Below are 19,203 nucleotides of genomic sequence, written 5' to 3'. Positions count from 1 at the left end.
AAGGCATTGCGAGGTAGCTCGAGCAGCAACGCGGGATATCATACTATCGGATAATCTTGCAGTTATATACTTTCAACTTGGTTATTATCAAGCATATAGATTAAATGGATTACATATTACAACCCTGTACGCCGCCATTTTTCCCAATCCAATCCCAAGTATGGCCCTCCTAGTGTATTCCCTTCCCATGTTCCCAGGTCGTTATGTATCCAAATTTCCCATCCAAATACCAAGCGCCGCGCTACATGCATGAAGTCGTGAAGATCCTATTTAACTTTTTTGTCCTCCCACGGCTGCTTCCCTCACAACAGCAAAGTAAGCCATCCCGCAGCGCCAATAACCAGACTCTCAATCCACTTGTCAAACCCACCTACATACGTAGAAGCTCCGTCCGCCTTACTAGTCTCTCCAATTCCGCTCGCAATCAAGTCTCCAGCATCGCGACTACTCGTGGTAGAAGATGAAGCTGGGCGTGTTGTGCTGGCGCTGTTACTCTTAGGAAGCTTGGGCATGGTGCTGGTTTGCCCGTTGATGATCAAGGCGGTTCCTTGTGAGTCTAAAGAGTAGGTTGTTCCGTCGATTTCTACGGATGAACCAGGTGCGAGTGTTATTCCATCGTTCAGAACGTATTCCGTTGTTCCGTCTCGTACAGTATGTGTGTACGTCACGCCATTGATTGTCAGTGCTGGGGCGGCCGTGATACCAAAGCCGGCTACCAAAGTGGATGTAACGCCGTTGACGACGATGACGGTGCCGGATGCGCTCGCGGGCATAGAGTATGTAGTCCCAGAAATAGTAAGGATGCCACCTGGTGTGAGGGTTTGATCTGAGGCAAGTACGTAGGCTGTCGTGCCGCTGACGACTTGCGCAGTAACGGATCTCCCGCCATCAAGAGTTAGAGCTGATTGTCCCACGCCCAACACCGATGTCTGTCCGTTCACAACGATTGTTGAACCTTGACCTTCTGCGGGCATACTGTAGGTTGTGCCATCAGCGACGAGCGTACTTCCTGCGCTAAGCGTCTGACCAGGTGCTACAACAAAGACCGTCGAGCCTCCTACGACAGTCGCCGAGACGGCTTGACTGCCGACCGTTAGAGCGGGGGCTTCAGTCGGCACAGGAACGTTTGCGATAGTCTGCGTAGCGCCATTGACAATGGCCATGCCGTTCGGTGCCATGCTGACCGTATTTCCGTTGATAGTAATCGCGGGGCCTCCTGGCTTCAACGTCTCGGATCCAAGAACATACTCTCCTTGTGAATTTGCAGTGACGGTGCCTCCACCAACCATAAGTACAGGTAAGCCTTGCGTGGTTGCCGGGTTGAAAGGAACCGTACTTCCACCTACAACAATCCGTGTTCCACCACCATCTGCGGGTACTACCACAGGTACGCCGTTGATAGTCTTGGTTTGCCCTTGTGTGAACGTTTCGGACCCAATTACGATGATTGGAGGGATTGGATTATTGTGATCTCCGTTCTGGCTATCAGGCTCGGCCTGCGTTGGTTTGGGAGTATTGATTGGGAATACAACTCCACCGATCGTCACACTTCTAGTCGTAGTCGCTCCTGGATTTCCGTGTGTCCAAATGGAAGGGTTATCGTGAATGAATGTATTCACGACGTCTGGAATACTTGGTAGAGTCTTTTCACCACCTTGGGTCGGCTTAGCCGTGTTGTCGGCCGGCCTGGCAGGCTGACTGGGCGACGGATCATTGTTGTTATGCTGATCGGGATCGGGATCGTTCGCAGGGGTAGGATCTGCCGCCTTATTTGATATCGTAGGGTCTGCAACATCTTTTGTCTCTGTATCTTGACACCTTAGACAACCTCGGACCGTGACGTGAACAGACGTGGACTCAAAACTGGTTGCGAGATATGTCCCTGTCAATGGTGACAAGAAGATAGGAAGAGGTGTTGGAGCCGGTGCAGCCGGTGCATTGGTTCTTGAGGGGTTAGGACGCAAAAACGATTCGGCCGGCTTACTGAAGCTACAAGTAGCGATATCTGAGCCGCGGAATTGTGATTGGATATCTGGATCTTGCTTTAGGTACTCGATCAGTTTGGAAGGGAGTGGAACAGGTTGATCCGAAGCCATGCTTTCAGGGAGTTCTCCTGTATGGGTTTCAATGAAATAACTCCATGATTTGGTTGCCATGCTTGCGGGTTGCCAACTCGTTAGGGGTGTGACTGTTGGCGAACAATACCCCTGAGTCACATTGTCCTCAGGCCAGTATACCTCATGGTAATCATCTAATGCACCGGAAAGCCGGTTATATATGACGTACGTCGGACCCGCGTCAAGGTGCACGATTACTCCTGGTGTCGGTTGTACCGTGAACGTTGGTGTCGCGCGTGTGATTAGTCCGCCGTCGGTCCCGGTAAGAGTCTTTGTTTGGTTGACAGTCCACAGCTCTGTGACCACAGTTTCGACTGTGTTGTTGTACATATAAGTGGAATACTCCGTAACGATGGTCTCGGTTACGACTGAGCTGGTCCATGGATTGTAGAACTCCCCCGGTTCGTAGGATGTGGTTACAGGACCGTACCCTGCAATGATGCAGCCGGTACACACTCCAGTGGGTGTCGAGGAATTTCCATGGACGGACGTGATATTTGGAAATGGTGGTGGACTTCCAGAGGCAGTATATGTGACAACCGTGGGTGTCAATGGTTGAGAGATGGTACTACTGCGATTTGTATAGATGGGAGCCAAATGAGAGGCAGGCAAATGTGGAGGAAATCGATGAAGAATGGATGATGTTGTGTCCGATGGTACAGGCAAAGAAATAGCTGAAGGCGCGAGTAAAGCAGTGAAATCTGATGTTATAGTGCTGCTGGGTAGCGTCATGACCGACGAGCCGTTGCCTAAAAATGTCAATACCAATGGTCTCAAGACAACCACTGCTACATACCATCTATGAAATGTTAGCCACCTAAAATTTGCCCGACAAAGATGACGTACCACTCCCGTTCCCTATGTTGGTAACTGAGCCCGCCGCAACCAATGCGGGTCCTAGTAGACTGATAAGTCTCCGCATCTTGCTATGATCCTTCTACACCAAGCGAGTGACAGTGCAAAGGTCAAGCAAGACGTCGCGTATGCAACAGAGTACTGTAAGAGCGAAAACAGCGAGATTCTGCCCAAAACAGTTCAGATTCGAATCATTCGATGAAGGCTATTTGAACGCATGATCAGGCCGCGATCCATGCACAGCCCTAGTGGTAGCCACGCTTAGCGGAAACACGAGGCACATACCGTTGACGCGTACGACTGCCAGGGCATCTTCGAACCCCAGCCTGCCGTGCTGATCAACTGGATATAGCATGTACATCCGCCTAGAACCAAAATTCGTGCTGACATGGTTCGTAATGCTCTTGAGAACACTTGTGGCGGTCGACGATGGCGCAGTCAGTAGTGCCATATGCAAGAGTTGTTTCAAATTCCTGGCGTGAACCGGTATACCCTATATCACCTAGAAGATCTGTCCCGCAAGACCGATCGGACCTCGAATCGATCTCCTGTAGGCTGGAACAACGAACTACGGGTTGTGCCCTTTAGAGCCAAGTGAAGAGACTGCTAGGCTTGATCTTAAGGTTTTCGACGAGCATAGGTTGAGCTTGTCAGGTAATAGTCCTGAATGGAGGGTCTGCTCGTCTAGCCGATCCACTCGCAGTGGCTGAGTGGGCACCGCTGACTACCTGCATGTTTCGAGTGCTATCAAAAGAGAACATCAGGTAGCATGACGAAGGCGTTGAGGTGTGGCCGCTTGGGCCGGAATGGTGTCAAAAGGAGGCTGATGGAATCAGCGGGGGGATCGTCCCAAGCACCGTCATTGGTGGGGAGATGGACTAAACAGCACGCTACCCCTTAGCATGACATCGGATGCGCCTTTCCCATGATACCTCGTATTCAGCTTGACGAACCTTGGAAACTAGCCATGCTTTCAATGCTGCTGACATCGAATCATGCTGCAAGCCATGTCGGCCTAACGATTTAGGCTGGGGGCAATCGTCACGCAGCGCTCGCGGGTGTTGCTGTGGGTTCTTTGAACAAAACGTCCATGAACCGCTCTGGACCCCATAGGTCTTCCGAGACCGAACTCCCGGTATCAGAGCTGACTCAACCCGGGATTCCAAAATCCTCCGATGTACAACTGCGCCATGTACTACCTGCCCCAGACAATCTAAGTCGACGATCGATCGCTTCCAGGTCCATGTAGAGACATCAGAGTCCCTTCACTACGATTCGCTCGCTACACAATGCGCCTCACAGCGCGAGCTACCGAGGCTCCAGAGCCGTATGTCGTGCCTCCTTCGGATAAGTTTGACGGTGCGGATGGGAGTTGGAGTACCTTCAAAATAAGCGTGGGAACACCAGGACAGGACTTTCGTGTATTGCCGAGCACAAAAGGAGGCGTCACATACGTCATTGCCGAAGAAGGGTGTTTGGAGGGAGTCGATCCTGTGGATTGTCCACAACTCCGAGGAATAGAGGTTTTCCAAAGCGCGCAAAGTACCGGCTTCCAGGTCAACGCGTCGACAACATGGTCGGCGATAGGACAATACGACGTGGATTTGGAGGACGCGCTCAACTACACAGGGAGAGGACTGTTTGGCCTTGATACTGTCACGCTAGGCGCAGCTGCGGATAGCAGCTCCTCTGCATCGCTGACGCGCCAGGTCGTTGCTGCCGTTGCCGATCCGGACTACTATCTGGGAATCCTTGGTCTGGGTCAGGCAAAGTCCAGCTTCAACAGTGGAAGTCAGCCCGTCGACTCTTTTCTCTATCTGTTGCGCGAGAGCAAAAGGATACCCAGTTTCGCGTATGCGTATACAGCGGGGGCGAAATACAGATTGAAATCCGTGTTTGGTAACCTGATATTAGGGGGTTACGATGCGACGCGATTCGAGCCCAGTGCGAACGACTTCTCGTTCACCTTCTCACAAGATCCCTCTCGGCTCCTGACTGTGGGAGTGGACTCGATCATGGCTACGAACACGCTGAGGGGCACTTACTCTCTGACCTCTGGAGCACACTTCTCCGTCATCGATTCTACAGTCCCACACTTGTGGTTACCCGCAGACGTTTGTGCAGAGTTCGAGACAGCCTTTGGGTTGACCTACGATCCTCAAACAGATTTATACCTTGTCAACGACACGATCCACGAAGAGCTCGTGTCGAAGAATCCGATTCTTACGTTTAAGCTTGTCAACTCACTCGAAGATACAACTACGAACTATACCAACATAGAACTACCGTATGCTGCCTTCGATCTCCAAGCTTCGTACCCATACTACACGAACGCAACAAATTACTTCCCGATTCGCCGCGCCGCGAACGATACACAGTATGTACTTGGCAGGACGTTGCTGCAGGAAGCATATCTCATAGTAGACTATGAGCGGGCAAACTTCACGGTTGCGCAGGCAGTCTTCCCCAATCCTTTGCCCGCGTCAAATATCATTACGATCAGATCACCGAGCGATTCTGAATCCACACAAGCTTCAACTTCATCTTCAGGTCTCGGTACAGGCGCCATCGTAGGGATAGTAATTGGTGCAATCGCTGCTCTTCTTTTGGTTGCGCTCGGGGTGTTCTTTTTCCGGAAACGTCGTGGTAAGCAGCAAAAGGAGCAGCGATATGAAATCGCAGGCAAGCACATATCGGAAATTGATTCCGGAGCCAATATCTTCGCAGATAGCCAACCCCACAAAGCCGTAGGCCCACAGGAACTTCACGGCACACCATTGACTGAACTCGCCTCCCCTGTCAACGACCATTTCACCGGCCATGCGTATCCGCAAGATCAAAAGACAGTCATCGACATGACAGACGAACCACAGGAGCTGCATGGCGAGTCCATACTGCCAGTGACACCCAGGTGGCGAGAAGTACAGCTGCCGCACCCGGTTTTCCAACACGAGATGCGTGCAGAGAGCAGCACAAGCCGCAGTGGGAGTGGCGTGCCCAGCGACGACGGATACGCGACTGGCGAATTTACACTACGCTCTGGTGTATCGCCAATGTCACCACAATTTCCACACAACAAGTATGGATGAGCATGTGCGCTTTTGCACTTTGGGCGATAGCCCCGCTGAGGCGTTTGGATTCGGACATATTCTTAGAGATACCACACGAGTATAGGGCATGGGTAGGTTTTGATGCGCTTGGAACACGAATACGAAAATAATAGTTAGGGTTCCTCAAAAAGCCTACCACTCCATTACCAGAGTCATTCCACGAAACACCTTCTTGTTTAAAGCCAGTGCAGCCAATAAAACCCTGACACGGTTTGCAGAACGCTTGGGACCTAACGCTTGGGACCTTAATGCGGGTTCCTACGAGGCAAAGAGCACTTGCCAAGAAGTACCCGGGTGATCGGCTCGTAGGGCTGACGGATGCACATGCTTTGTGGCAAGGGCTGCGGCACGAGGTCGAAGCTGTGGCCTGCTGGCTTCACGAGCTTTATTTGGAAAAGTGGAGATATGAACGATGATGACTTCAATGTGCGTGGTGGCCGGCTGCGTACGTGGGTAATGTTTCCATGCGAACAGCTTTCATGGTGCTCCTACGAACCACAGTATCGCACGCCATGATCTTGTATGTGGCTCTGTAATCTACACACTCTTGAGTATGACACAACTGATTCTCTGACTTCCCAGATGAGATGTAGAGATGCAGGTACAACTGTGCTAAAGCCCTAATCATCACTTGCGCTTCCTTAGGGTCCGGCTCCGAGAGACTCCACACGTGAGGCTGAAGCAGAAATCCGATGCAACCCAAGCCTGAGCGGGAAGGCCCACTGCAATTCCAACCCACAAAAAGGCGTTCTTTGCATAACTTGGAAGTGAATGCATGGATCGCGCTTGACTAGGTCCACCTCCAACAGGGCAGCTGGTAGATGGACTATGTTGAAGCTATGACGTAGGTGACACGCATGGCTGAAGCTACCACCCCTCATCCCCGCGCGCTTCCTCCAACCTAGACAACACACCAAACACCTAACTTCTGCCTCAATATTCCTCTACGTCAACAATACACACCTACCCCAGACACCCTAGACCACGACCTAGAAAAAACGATCGACAATGGACAAGATCAAGGAGAAGCTTCACATTGGCAGCAGCAAGAACAAGAATGAAAACGATGTCAACACCAGCACCGGTCATGTCGGCACAATCGAGGGTAAGTGAAAGATCCTGAATGCTATATCAAGCGTCGCGTCCATTGATCCAGGAGAATATACACTTGCTCGTCACGAGTAATCTTCCTCCAACAACGCGCCTCCCTGATTCGTCACTCCTCAGCCTTCCTCTAGCCCACGACTAACATATCCTGATAGAGAACCGTGACTCGATCGACTCTGAACTCGCTGCGATGCCCCCTTCAGAGCGCGTTGCCTACCTGAAAGAATTCGAAGACTCAGACAAGCACGACACCCCAAAGAAGGGCGGCCTCCTCGAGAAGCTCATCGCCCGAGGCAACAAGAAAACCGAAGACGACATTGCCCAAGAGACCAGGGAGCGGGAGGCGCGTCAAGCGGCTCACCGCGATGCAACACACGCGACCATGGGCCCTGGCGTCGGTGCCAGCGCACATTCAGCTGCCGGACCCGGTGGATTGTAAGCGCGTAACGATGAGGGCAAAGCATGATGTAATGTGAGCGACCAGCAACGTAAAAGGAGAAGTATGACACTCGTGAGATATCGATTGTGAAGAAGGCTTTTTTTGGCGACGAACCGCGATTACATCTACATACACTTTCTCAACATGATGAATACATGACATGAATATGAGTTGAGTACTTTTCAAGTCTTGGGCAGTGATGAGACGAGACCAGATTCATAACGCCCTGCCCATCTGATACCCAACAACACGTGCTCCCGCACAGTACATAGGCTCCTCCTCGCTAACCTCCACGTCTGCCTCACATCCGCTGCTGTCGTAGGAATGTTTTAGCCCCACGCTTGCACTACCACTATCAGGAACATCAGTCTGTTCAGTGAAGCTGCCATCACTGGTAATTACATACTCATCTACACTGCTAGCAAGAGGAACGCTTTTACCCGCACAATCCAATGGAGTTGATGGAGCGCGATCCCTTCCGAGGATATCTTCGCCGATCTTGCAATGGTTCTCTTGGACCATACTGTTGTGTGCCAACTGTTTCTCAGGACGGAGGATGAATGTAGAGTCTGTTGGCCGTACAGATTGGCAGCTTGGTTCTTGATAGCCTGGCGTTGGATATGTCCACAAGTTCGGGTTATAGTAGTTGCAATATGGATTGGAGGTGTCGTGAGTGGATTGCTGGTACTGGTGTGCACAGTCACCTCCTGCTTGCGGGATCTGATAGCCGGGTGGTATATTCCAATCAGGAGTGAGTCGAGTCCTTGGGAGCGGCTGCGAGTAATTGGTGGCATGATCTTCTGTTTGCGTGGCGGAGGTCTTGGAGTCATTTCCTGGCTCTTTTCTCTTATCTGCTGCCTTGCCCTTGCTATCACTGTCTTGTTGACGGCGGTGTTGTTCCCACCGATCCATGGCTAGATTCGCTCCAGCTAGCATACCGCGGCCGATGATGCGGAGTTCGTTGCGGTAGATGTATAGTGTTCCCGCCGTGGTCAGGAGTTTAACCCACACGCCTGTAAACCAACTAGAGGATGGGTTGGAAGAGGCAACGGGTTCAAAATAGATATTTCCATCATTATTCTTGAGTTCGATGTTCAGTGCCGAACATCCTAATGCGTGGGGCCCGCCGATGAGAGTGCCGCGTGTGCGAAAGAAACTAGAAGAAGGGTATACGTTAGTCATGCTTTGGTTGGGTGAGGTGAAGACAAGAAGGGAAATGTACATCTCGCCGCCTTCGTTCTCGATCTTAAGGCTGATGCCTTCTTTCAAAGTCTCTGCAACCGTGTTCTTTGGTCTCATATCTAGCTCACTGATGCTCTTTTGCAGCTGATGCTCCATTGCCTCGAGAGAAGCAGCACCAACGGCGAAAGAAGTAGTAGGAATTGACATATTAGGCAAGGCAGGGGTTTGCCTTGTTTTAGGGCTTGGAAGAGTCATGAAAGTGCAAAGATATATAAAATGAAGACGTGAAGGATGATATGTAGCAGGGTCATTCAAATATGATTTTAGATGGTGGTGCTGTGCGAAAGGGACTTTGGTTCGCCTATAGGGTATCAGCTATACCAAATGACACGGCAGAGAACTGTAAATGTATATGGGTCGATGAGATTACTGTGGACCGCAGACCCTACCATGGGATCTGTATTTGCTCCAGTAATGAGCTGGTATACTACAAAGGCACTTCCCAATATCCCTGTTGTTCCCCAGATTTTCTACAAAACACCCATAGTCATGTACAGAGGTAACGTCGACTCCTAGGGAGGTCAACAGGCTTGTAGAAATCAAGGTAGAAAGAGTTAGAACAGAAGCGCGACAACGCGTCGTTGCTGCGTAGCGTGTCAGTGCTGAGCCGACAATAATGGTTGCCATCTATATGGCCAATTTCACACAGGAAGTCCTTGTTCATCGGGTGCTTCAGGCGCCCCACTCACAGCCCCATATACCCGTATTGGTACCTGAACTTCGAAGCTCTCAGCCGGTAATCGTTGCGCCGCTGCTAGTATGACACCCCGGTCGTCACTAGAAATCTCTTCCAACAGATCGTCCCGTGTCGTCTCCTCGCCGTCCTCATGCATTAATCGTGGAGTGATAAACTCGATTCTAAGCTTCCACTCCAGACTGACCCCGCTAGTAATGAACTCTGGCGTCGCATTGGGCGGTATCGTAGGCGAGAAAGCAAGCTTTTGCGCAAATAGCACGTTTTCTGAGAAGGATGCGTGCACTTTCTTCGTGACGCGGTATATCGAAGCATTCGAGCGAAGTGCTATGGCCGGATCGACCTTCTCGGAAGTCTCAAGTGAGATCTGTATGGAATAGCAGGGAATGCGTGAGTCTGTAAAGTCGATTACTGCAGTCATCGTTTCACCTAACCGGTAGGAGGGTCGCGCCAACATGATGACCGCGACACGACGGCCGCTGCGAGCGATCTCAAAGCGATTGGCACTTTGGTTCGCGGTGCCCGTCAAATTACTGCGCAAGATGGCCGTGTCGATGGCCTCCTTCATGGTTTGAGGTTCTTCAGCAATCGATGACCGCCCAGGCATGGTACCCGTGGGTGAAAGCAAGCCCATGCTAGAATTTTGTCTAGGTCGATCTAGAAGGTTGTCGACGTATTCTAGGAAGTCGCTGAAAGTGTTTTCTTCCGCCTTGCCCGAAGAAGCACCCTTCTTAGTAGGAGAAAGCTTCGCACCCGACGAGGGGTCTATACTGGCTGTTCGAGCTTGATCGCGCAATATAATGTATGGAGACATGAGATCATGCCCAAGAATCTCGCCGCGACCTGGATATGGTTAGCATATCAAAGCATTCATACTGGGACCAAACATACTGTTCACACTGCCAAATACCCGGAACGGGATATCGACATGCTTCACTTGCTGTTCTTTGGTGGAGCCCGCGCGTTGCGTGCCAATGATGAGATTGTATGCTACCTTCATCGACCGCCCCTTGTGCGAAGGTGGGAGACCTCGGGGTATTGTAAAGCTGTACGTGTAGCTGCGGCTTTCCCCAGGCGCAAGCCTCAAATCAACGAATAGAATAGACTGGGGTGTGGTGATGAGCGGGACGGTCTTGGAGCTGGCAACGCCTCTCATCTCTCGGATACTTGATGGTTCTGATGCGCCCAGGAGTCCACCCAGCGACTCTCCTATGTTGCCCCAGCCTAGCGCACCAAAGAGCCCACTCTCGCGCTTCGTCTTCTCTACTCCTACAACGCCGCCTCCACCTTGACCACCTACTACACCTTTTCTCTTTACCTCTTCAAAAGGTGCCTGGTTGATCAAGGATCCATCCAGCGTAAAGGAACCCATTATCTGCGCATAACCCATCATTATTGACTCTGGAAGAGCCTGTCTATTGGACGGTGCCAAATGCGATAATCGCCGCTGATACGTGGGACGGTTTAGCAGACGCGCAGACGGATGAGCTGCATATTCCGAAGCCAGTGTCTCGTTGGAGTTGTTGCTCATCGAATAGAACTCTCCACTACTACGCGGAGTGTCATTCAAGCTCGACCCAGATATTATGCGTGCAACAGGCGAAAGCACCTCGAGATTAGCGCTCCCTGATACCCGCAGATGGTCATATGGTGGTTGGGGCGAGTTGCGCCGTACGTGTATCGGTTGCTTGGTAGGGCTGCTGCTAGATTGCGGCTGTGCGGTAGCATCGTCGGGCGGAGGGGCGGCAGGGAACTTGAAATTTTGTGAGAAGGAGTTGGAAGGTTTCCGCCCTGTAGCCGGGAGAGCTGGGGTGCTTGGAGTGGTTGTAACACCAGGCCGTCTCCTGGTCTGACGCGCGGGAAAGGCAAAATCGTTCGCATCGTGTACTGTTGGAGACGACGCTTCGCCGGATAGTGGAGAGGGATGGGTGGCTGATCGATGACCTGGTGAGGCAACTGCTACCATGTCAGCCAGAGATGTATATCGCGCGTGTCCTTCATACTTGGATATGAGTTTGGCCTGCCAGGCACGACCTGCAGACTTGCTGATCTTCCGTGCCCTCTTGCTGGCCGTCGAATTGGTATGCCCCTCTCATGGCTGACTTCGGTTCCGACATCTGTCCCCAGAGACACGATGGACACGGACCTCCCGTGTTTGGGTGTTCCCGTGTTGTTCGCATGTATGACGCTCGGCGGAACCGGCGATCGGCGTCCCCCAACTGTCGACGGCGTGTGTAGTGATAGTGCAGGACGGTGTCCGCGAACCTGTGAAGGCGGCAACTGCGAGGCAAAGGACGAATTGCGGGATACCGAAGGTCTTGTCGACGAGTGAACTGGTGGTAGTTTGCGCTGTCGCTCCCCACCCGTCGCGAAGCCATTCTGCCCCCGAACTGGGGAGCGGTCGCGTCCCTCAGGCGGGGCTACATTCTTGAATGTGATAGTGCATTCTATGTCTTCACCGGCGAACACGGTAGAGTCCTTCCATTGTACGAATACCCGGATGTTGGACGCGGACATGGTAGCAAGGCTGAGCGGCGCGGGCTGCGATCTTGTGAGCAGCTCATCTGGTACGGCGGTCAATCGGCATGGCGACTGCTAGAAATTGGCCCCCACGACAGCAGCAACGGCAGCAAACTCGAGTTGAGGGTTGGTAAAGATGGCGGGTCTCGACTGACAGCTGCGCCGTCATGACAGCCACGTCCAGGGTCTAGGCGGCCTGTGCTTCTCTTAACCCAACGACTACGACCCCAAAGAATGCACATGGAAACACCGGCCGCTGGTGCTTCTGAAGAAGATTCTCGCGACTAGTTCGCTCTCGCAATACCGTTTCACATCAATGCGAAGTATATTCGCCAAACACAGGGGCTCATCCGAATGCACACTTGTAGACTGAAAGCGTACGACGTTGACCAAGGTCGTCAATGCGACCGCTTGGTCTGGATATCTTACTGAAGACGAAGCTGGTCAACCTGGCGCATGATCGATTGATGCATTGTCAGTTGCCAACTTTGGTCCTCATTCGCCTTCAGTCTATAAAGACATAAATTGAGTTCATACGGGTCGTCTGCGAATTGAAAAAAAAGGCGTCTGGGCCAGAGCACCTCCTTGAAGAATCCATAATCAGCTCTTCCATTTACTACAAAAAATTCGCAATATGAGCTCTACGTCGCCGAAGGTATTCGCCGTGTGTGCCAATAGCGAGGAATCCTCTCGTCTCCGCTAATACATCCCATAGGCAAGCGCTCTCATACAAGCCGAAGAGAGCTATATCCGCGTCAAAAATCAATTCGAGAATTTCTTCAATTCGACAGATCATCCATAATCCCCCATTAAACTTGTGCGTCGCGGTCAAAACGTCCAGAAATAACTGTGTAACCATAACTTGTTCGACACCAGGCTTTATGCCATCGGAGCTTAGATCGATAGTGTCTTACCAATTGCGAGCAAAGCTGCCAGCGTCAGGAAGCAGCACCTGTCAGTTAATGTCCGCTTTTGCTCATATTCTCTTAAGATAGCCCAAACAAGACTTAAGGCTGTCCAGCAGAGTTATAGCCTCATCACCCACTCTAGGTACTCATCCAATGCTTTTCTAGTTTGCGAAAGATTGAAGAAGACTTGAAGCCTGCGCGAAGGTCTGGTTAATTGTCGACTTGAGCAAATCTTGAGACGGGTGTGTTGAAGGATGTTGGCCAAATCGGGTTGCTCAGTCTGCCTCAGCGTTGACTCGTCACCCATGGGTTCCATTTCGGCTTTGGTCGGAATAGACAAACCTACTTGTACTCTTGGCTCAAGGAACAATACCAAAATCTCGTCCATGAATATGATGTCGGGAGATTCCTCGACTTCTTTTGTTTTTTTCAGACGCGTCGCGCGACTACAAAAACGCCGTCCACGTGCGATCGTGATGGATTCGCGTTGTTCAGGGGCTGTCGAAGCGATGACGAAACCTTGTTGATGTCATGTCATGGTTCGACGAACATCCGGATAAGCCTCATCAACCACACTCACAATCCATCAAGATCATCGGTTATTCATCTCAGATCATTGATCAAATTTCATCAAAGTCGTGTTCCATCTCACCTCGTACGTGAATATGCGTTCGGCGAAGAAACAGAAGACTGCGCGCGATTCCGGCATCTTCCTGGAGGGCTCGGGCAGCGAGAGCTCGGATTCTGCTTTTGAGTCGGTGCGGCCCAACAAGAACGACAAACAGAAGAGTGCAAAAAGCAAGGACGGTACTAGCACGGACAAGAACCAGTCAGACAAGCCTGCGAATCCAGCACCGCATGATTACGTCTGTATACCTCATCCTTTCTTCGACATAGAAGGCAGAAACTGGCTGAATTGGACCTCAGACCCAGACGCCTACATCGAAGACAAGTCGGAAATTTTCGATAAGCTCTACAAGCCCATTGATGATAAGTTCAGAAAGGATGGCATCTACAAAGCACCGCCAAGTAAATTTCCAGAGCACAAATGGGTGATGATGTGGGATGCTTGGCTAAAGGCGGATTTGCTGGGAAGGAAGGCCAAATATTGCGACCCAGACAGTTTCGGCATGTACTTATGCAATGACTGGCGAGGGTGGGGAATGCAGGAGATTATGGAGAACATGGTATGTGCTATGATCGACTGGGTACGCTAGCTGGAAGCTGACAGCGCAAAGATGATCGAGTTCAACCAAAGCTTCCGGGCCAAGGATGAACGCATTGAAAAGATGTGGTCGGTGGTCAGCGCAGTAGGCCTTTGGCTGAATGAAGAAGACCACATCGGCCCGCTCATCGGCAATGAAGACGGCAAAACAACTTGCGAGCTCTTCGGCTTACTGGGCTGCGCACTACTTACTGTGCTCGCAGCCATTGAAGCAGCAGGCGAGCTCAAACCAGACTCCCGCTTCCTCGACTTGACCCTCGGTATCGCATACTATCTGGAGCTATCGCACGATCTCCCCGCATATGGCATTGAAGGAGAATGTATAGCTTGGCGCAACGAAGCCGTTAACTACTTCAAAAAGGGCAAGCTCGATCCTGAGAAGGGAATCTTTGCAACGAAGCTGCGCCTTGAGAAGTTGGCAAAAGTAAGTGACTCCGAAACAGACGAAGACGGCATTAAAGAAACCAATCAAATCACTGAGAAGGTCACGACTGGAACCACGGCTCTTGAGACATCGGCTGGTAGCTCGGCTGCAAACCCGGTAATGATTCCTGAAGATGATGATGCGGACAAGGAGAACGCGAACCCAGAGGCCATGGGCGACAAGGCTGTCTCTCCGCCGATAACCGCAAAAGGTAAGAGGAAGAGGGGCTTGGGTGTTACGGAGAACGCGGAGAATGCAAACAAGGCAGAGAAAGACTCATGGCACTGGCATGAAAAGTTTCAAGCGTACAAGAAGAGGCAGGGTGAACCGTTGGGTGGTGAAAAATATGACATTACCAAGATGAGCAGAACAGAAAGAGCGGCTGCATCATTCACTGGCAAAGATCCCCTTGCCAAAATCCCGGTGAAATATCTAAAGGAAAACCTACTGGATCAAGTTTGAAAACAAGATGTGAGCAGTGGGAGATGTAAGTGTGTGAAATATGTATCAACAATTTGTATACGAAATGTTGTTTTCGATATCCAAAGACGCATTGTTTGATTTCGAACGCTATTGCACACACCCTCTACTATCCACCGGCCAGATCTCCTCAATAATCCCTTTCCGATACGCATAATACACATTATGCAAGTTCACTGTCGGATCGATATGACTAGGTACCATCTCGACCCTGTCTCCAATCTTCAACTCATTACCTTTGCCTTCCTCCCAAGCAAGGCTGCCGTGCTCATCACCCAAGACCCCATACGTGTACCCCGGTGTCTTGCATTCTGCAAGCCCAGAGTCCGTCGTCAGCGACTTAAGCCCCGCATCAATAGTAATGATGTTCGGACCCTGTTTACTAATGACCGTAGATAAGATCGTCAGGCTCTGAGCGTAGTTTGTCGAACCGACGGCGTTGCGATAATCCGTGTCCATAAAGAGGAAAGAGCCAGGCTGTACTTCTGTGATTCCAGGAACGGTGACACAGAACTCCGCTGTGCCTGTTCCGCCAGTTGTTACTACATCGATTGCGTGACCGTCTTTTCTCAGCGCCTCTGCAGTCGACGTGAGAATCTCCATGCTCTCCAAACACTGGCTTTTGCGCTCTTCGAGGCCGTGGATGTGTTGCAGGTGGCCTTCGTACCCTTGTACACCGATGAGTTTGAGATGCTTTGAGCTGGCGACCAAACGTGCTAGTTCTGAGGCTGGTTCACCCGGTTGCACACCTGTGCGATGTAATCCCACATCGAGATCGATAAGCGTCATGACTGTGCCTTGGAAGCCGCTTTCGGATAGTGCTTGGTCGATAGCGCTAGCGCCTTCTTTGCTGTCGACGACTATTCTTACTTCCTTGTACTTCTTGACCAGTTCCACTAGCCTCCTCACTTTCGCAGGGCCGATAATCTCACAGGTAATCAGCAAATCTGTGAAACCCTTCTCGCACATGATTTCTGCCTCGCTAAGCTTCGCTACGCATCCACCTTTTGCACCTGCTTGAACCATCTTATTCGCGATAATGGCAGACTTTGTAGTCTTCAGATGCGGACGGATGTTGACACCAGTGGGGAGGAGTTGTTTCATGAGTTTATTCAAGTTAACTTCCATAAGATCCAGGTCCACAATCATAGAAGGCGTATCCAGCGAGTCTAGTGAGTCGCCCACTTTGGGAGAGTACGGCATGGTTGCGATGTGTACAAGCTGTTGGTAGAATCGATGGGATGTAGAATGCTGTTGGTGGTGAATCGCGATAGCAGCTCGACCACGTCCAGAAATGCATATATGTCGGAGAATAACGGGCTTAGTCACAACGTAACGGAGTGCGAACATCGGACATGGCGCTTGAAGATAGGCGTTTGGAGTCGAAAAGTGGGTTGCTTGATCGTGATAGCCCGAAATGGTAAGCCGGAGGTCATCCCACCTTCCCAACTGAACACTAGTTTCCAAGTTTACGGACCGTCATGTCGTGCATACCTACCCTAAAGTTAAGGAGTACCCGGAAAGTTGCAATAGCTCTTAGTTTATGCGCGTATTGACGGAGAAAGTCGCGCAACAAGTACTTTCCGGAGACGTTCTAATGTAAGGTACCAGTATTTGCTGGATTCATTAATTATTTCAGTTTGGACTTGCAAATAATAGGATAGCAGATTGGCCGCTGTTGAACATGACTTGTGGTCATATCGCATTCACCACGCTTGTGCACAGAATTCTGCTGAACCACATTCCAGTCCGAGAAACGTGTTTGGTGGTTCGCTGCAAATCGATACAATGGAGCTCGTTTCTCCCAGCATGTGCCCAAAACAGCTCGTGAAGGTATTCGCCGCGTTTCGCGTTAAACTACTACTCAAACAAAGATAGTGTGTATCTTCATGATACGTTATCCCATTGAGTAGTATTACTCAGAATAAGTGAGCTTCCTCGTACAAGCTTGTATCTGGGCAGTAATTTCGACGAGAAGGTCGGCAGTTGTGCCTTTTCTAAGCCTTGCAACCATTGTGCCCACTTTGCTGCCACATCGTGACACTCTTGACCTTCATCTGTCCGCCGTCCTTCCACGTAGGCAGCCACTGGTCCTTGGCCTCCCAAAAGTCAAGCTTTGCCCGGGAGCTCCTGTCAATCCATGGTTTACCGCTCTTACCATCCTCAAACCAACCGTTCGTGGAGCCAACAGCTAGGTTCATGACGAGATAAAACTCCTGGTCGAAAGGAGCTGTGTTGCGTTTGGTGTGCTTCCAGGGGTTCTCAAGACGGGTGCCGTTGGCATCGGCGAGAGGAAAGTTACCGTACTTGAAGAAAGGTTTATCGAAGTGTGTATACATGACCTGTAGGAGGCGCGTGTTGATATAAGTGAAGATGTACTTCTCGCTCCACTGGACGCATGGTTAATAGTGTTGCGTACGATAAAATTAACAAGAGACTAGGAGACTTACCTCAATACCAAAGGTATTGTAGTCGGCTGCATATGTAGTGTGCAATGCCTGGCGCTTGACATTATTGCGCCACCAGCCGTTATGATTGACGTCGGGGCCGAAGTGCAGTGTGCTGGAGACGACGTTGTTACCGCCCTGCGCATATCCCGGTGCGTTACCGCGGGACTCTGCGATATCGATCTCACCAGAGCGAGGCCAGGCGCCATATACATTGTCCTTGGGCAACATCCAGATAGCTGGCCATAGCCAGTCGCCAGTGGACAGTTTAGCAACGACCTCAACACGGCCGTATTTGATTGAAGCACCGAGCTTGCTGTTAATTCGGCCAGACTTAATGGGGTTGACGATCGTGCCGTTGGTTGTGTTGGTAGTGGCGATGCAGTCGGTCCAGTCAGAACCAGTGCATCCATGTCCACGGAGATCTATAGTGTAGTTGTTGCCAATGAACATCTCGTCTTGGATCGTTGGCTTGATAACGAGCTCGCCGTTTTCGATAAAGACGTTCTCTTCCGTACCTGTAGTCATCTCAAACTGGCCGTTGCTGCAAATACCAGTTAGTCCATGCGTAACAATGGTCTGAGATGGCTTGCCCGTAGCCGCCTAGCTCGACTTCCTTAGTCCAGACGCTCTCGTTGAATGAGGTGAAATTGTCATGGTAAATCTCGCAGTACTTATGCCTGCCTATAACTCTGAACCCGTCCCAGATCATGATAGCTACTACTATCAAACCGAGTCCAAAGCCGATGAGAGGAAGTATAGTGCCCCATTTCTGCCTTGGGTGCGGCTTGTCGAGCCATGGCATCTGGACATCCTTGGGCTTCACCCGTCGTGAGCGGAAATACTGACCTGGCACGGGTCCGTAGTGGAAGCCAGAGCCCACGGCTTGCTTACCCTTGGAGAGTTGCTTGCTCTTGGTGCTTTTGGACTCGTGAACTTTTTCTGACAGGGCACCTGCGGGGGCTGCTACATGAATTATATCTGGGGTTTCTGTGAGGTTCTGCATGATGCGCTGGTGTTACGGTTTGTGAGGAGAGAGCAAGGGATACAAAGCAGCAGCCCTTTTGTAATCGGCAAAATCAATATTCGCCTAATATCAAAATCGAGACATATGCACGCATTGGGAACACTGGGACCAGCAGACAGTATTTCAATGGCCTCATGGAGCACGTGTTCGCATGGTGTACGCCCAACTGGTTGTTCAGTGGGCGGTCCAATCTGATCGTTCGATAGAGCGACCAAGTCCCTTGGTACGAGCGCATCTCGTTTGCGAGGCTCCACTGTAAAGACAACACAATATCTTCGAATCGTAAGCCAGGTATGGTAATCGTTAGCCCCGTGCGGGTACCTGGGAAAAAGGTTGATGGTTGGAGGTGTGGCGCGATTGGAAGAGCCACTCAGTACGAAGAAGCCCGATGTTTCAAGAGTTGTACCTACCATTATAAGGTCCTAGACAGGTGTTCGTCGTATTTCACAATGACGACGATACCATGCAATACACAGCAAATGCCTCTAGGATAAAGAATAGGTTTTTATGTTGAGTGATACAACCCAGCAAACCCGAACCATTTTTCGTAGCTTCGCGTTCGCGCACTCTGCACCTTGGAATAGCAGCTGCATCGAAGAGGGTGTATC

General features: G+C 50.9%; 8 protein-coding genes across 8 annotated transcripts; 3 read left to right on the top strand and 5 right to left on the bottom strand.

Annotated features, from left to right (window-relative positions):
• Positions 1–302: 302 nt before the first annotated feature.
• Positions 303–2,156, bottom strand: ALTATR162_LOCUS4106 (uncharacterized protein; the record flags this gene model as incomplete). The annotated part of the gene is made up of 1 exon (XM_043311716.1): positions 303–2,156. The coding sequence occupies one exon, from the start codon at positions 2,154–2,156 to the stop codon at positions 303–305; it is 1,854 nt and encodes a 617-aa protein (XP_043167651.1).
• A 2,105-nt stretch (positions 2,157–4,261) lies between these two features.
• Positions 4,262–6,061, top strand: ALTATR162_LOCUS4105 (uncharacterized protein; the record flags this gene model as incomplete). Its single annotated transcript, XM_043311715.1, has 1 exon — positions 4,262–6,061. The coding sequence occupies one exon, from the start codon at positions 4,262–4,264 to the stop codon at positions 6,059–6,061; it is 1,800 nt and encodes a 599-aa protein (XP_043167650.1).
• A 1,029-nt stretch (positions 6,062–7,090) lies between these two features.
• ALTATR162_LOCUS4104 (uncharacterized protein) lies at positions 7,091–7,628 on the top strand (the record flags this gene model as incomplete). Its single annotated transcript, XM_043311714.1, has 2 exons — positions 7,091–7,187; positions 7,345–7,628. The coding sequence occupies 2 exons, from the start codon at positions 7,091–7,093 to the stop codon at positions 7,626–7,628; spliced, it is 381 nt and encodes a 126-aa protein (XP_043167649.1).
• A 216-nt stretch (positions 7,629–7,844) lies between these two features.
• ALTATR162_LOCUS4103 (uncharacterized protein) lies at positions 7,845–9,017 on the bottom strand (the record flags this gene model as incomplete). Its single annotated transcript, XM_043311713.1, has 1 exon — positions 7,845–9,017. One exon carries the CDS (start codon positions 9,015–9,017, stop codon positions 7,845–7,847), a length of 1,173 nt encoding a protein of 390 aa, XP_043167648.1.
• Positions 9,018–9,511: 494 nt separating this feature from the next.
• On the bottom strand, positions 9,512–12,081 carry ALTATR162_LOCUS4102 (uncharacterized protein; the record flags this gene model as incomplete). Its single annotated transcript, XM_043311712.1, has 3 exons — positions 9,512–10,407; positions 10,456–11,520; positions 11,568–12,081. The coding sequence occupies 3 exons, from the start codon at positions 12,079–12,081 to the stop codon at positions 9,512–9,514; spliced, it is 2,475 nt and encodes an 824-aa protein (XP_043167647.1).
• Positions 12,082–13,657: 1,576 nt separating this feature from the next.
• Positions 13,658–15,103, top strand: ALTATR162_LOCUS4101 (uncharacterized protein; the record flags this gene model as incomplete). The annotated part of the gene is made up of 2 exons (XM_043311711.1): positions 13,658–14,179; positions 14,231–15,103. The coding sequence occupies 2 exons, from the start codon at positions 13,658–13,660 to the stop codon at positions 15,101–15,103; spliced, it is 1,395 nt and encodes a 464-aa protein (XP_043167646.1).
• A 108-nt stretch (positions 15,104–15,211) lies between these two features.
• On the bottom strand, positions 15,212–16,324 carry ALTATR162_LOCUS4100 (uncharacterized protein; the record flags this gene model as incomplete). Its single annotated transcript, XM_043311710.1, has 1 exon — positions 15,212–16,324. One exon carries the CDS (start codon positions 16,322–16,324, stop codon positions 15,212–15,214), a length of 1,113 nt encoding a protein of 370 aa, XP_043167645.1.
• A 794-nt stretch (positions 16,325–17,118) lies between these two features.
• On the bottom strand, positions 17,119–18,574 carry ALTATR162_LOCUS4099 (uncharacterized protein; the record flags this gene model as incomplete). The annotated part of the gene is made up of 3 exons (XM_043311709.1): positions 17,119–17,511; positions 17,572–18,086; positions 18,142–18,574. The coding sequence occupies 3 exons, from the start codon at positions 18,572–18,574 to the stop codon at positions 17,119–17,121; spliced, it is 1,341 nt and encodes a 446-aa protein (XP_043167644.1).
• Positions 18,575–19,203: the final 629 nt, after the last annotated feature.

The sequence above is a fragment of the Alternaria atra genome, assembly GCF_907166805.1.
Source record: "Alternaria atra isolate CS162 genome assembly, contig: 23, whole genome shotgun sequence".
NCBI classification, from domain to species: domain Eukaryota; kingdom Fungi; phylum Ascomycota; class Dothideomycetes; order Pleosporales; family Pleosporaceae; genus Alternaria; species Alternaria atra.
The sequence above is the reverse complement of the archived record's forward strand: the minus strand, read 5'-3'. Positions and strand labels throughout refer to the sequence as shown.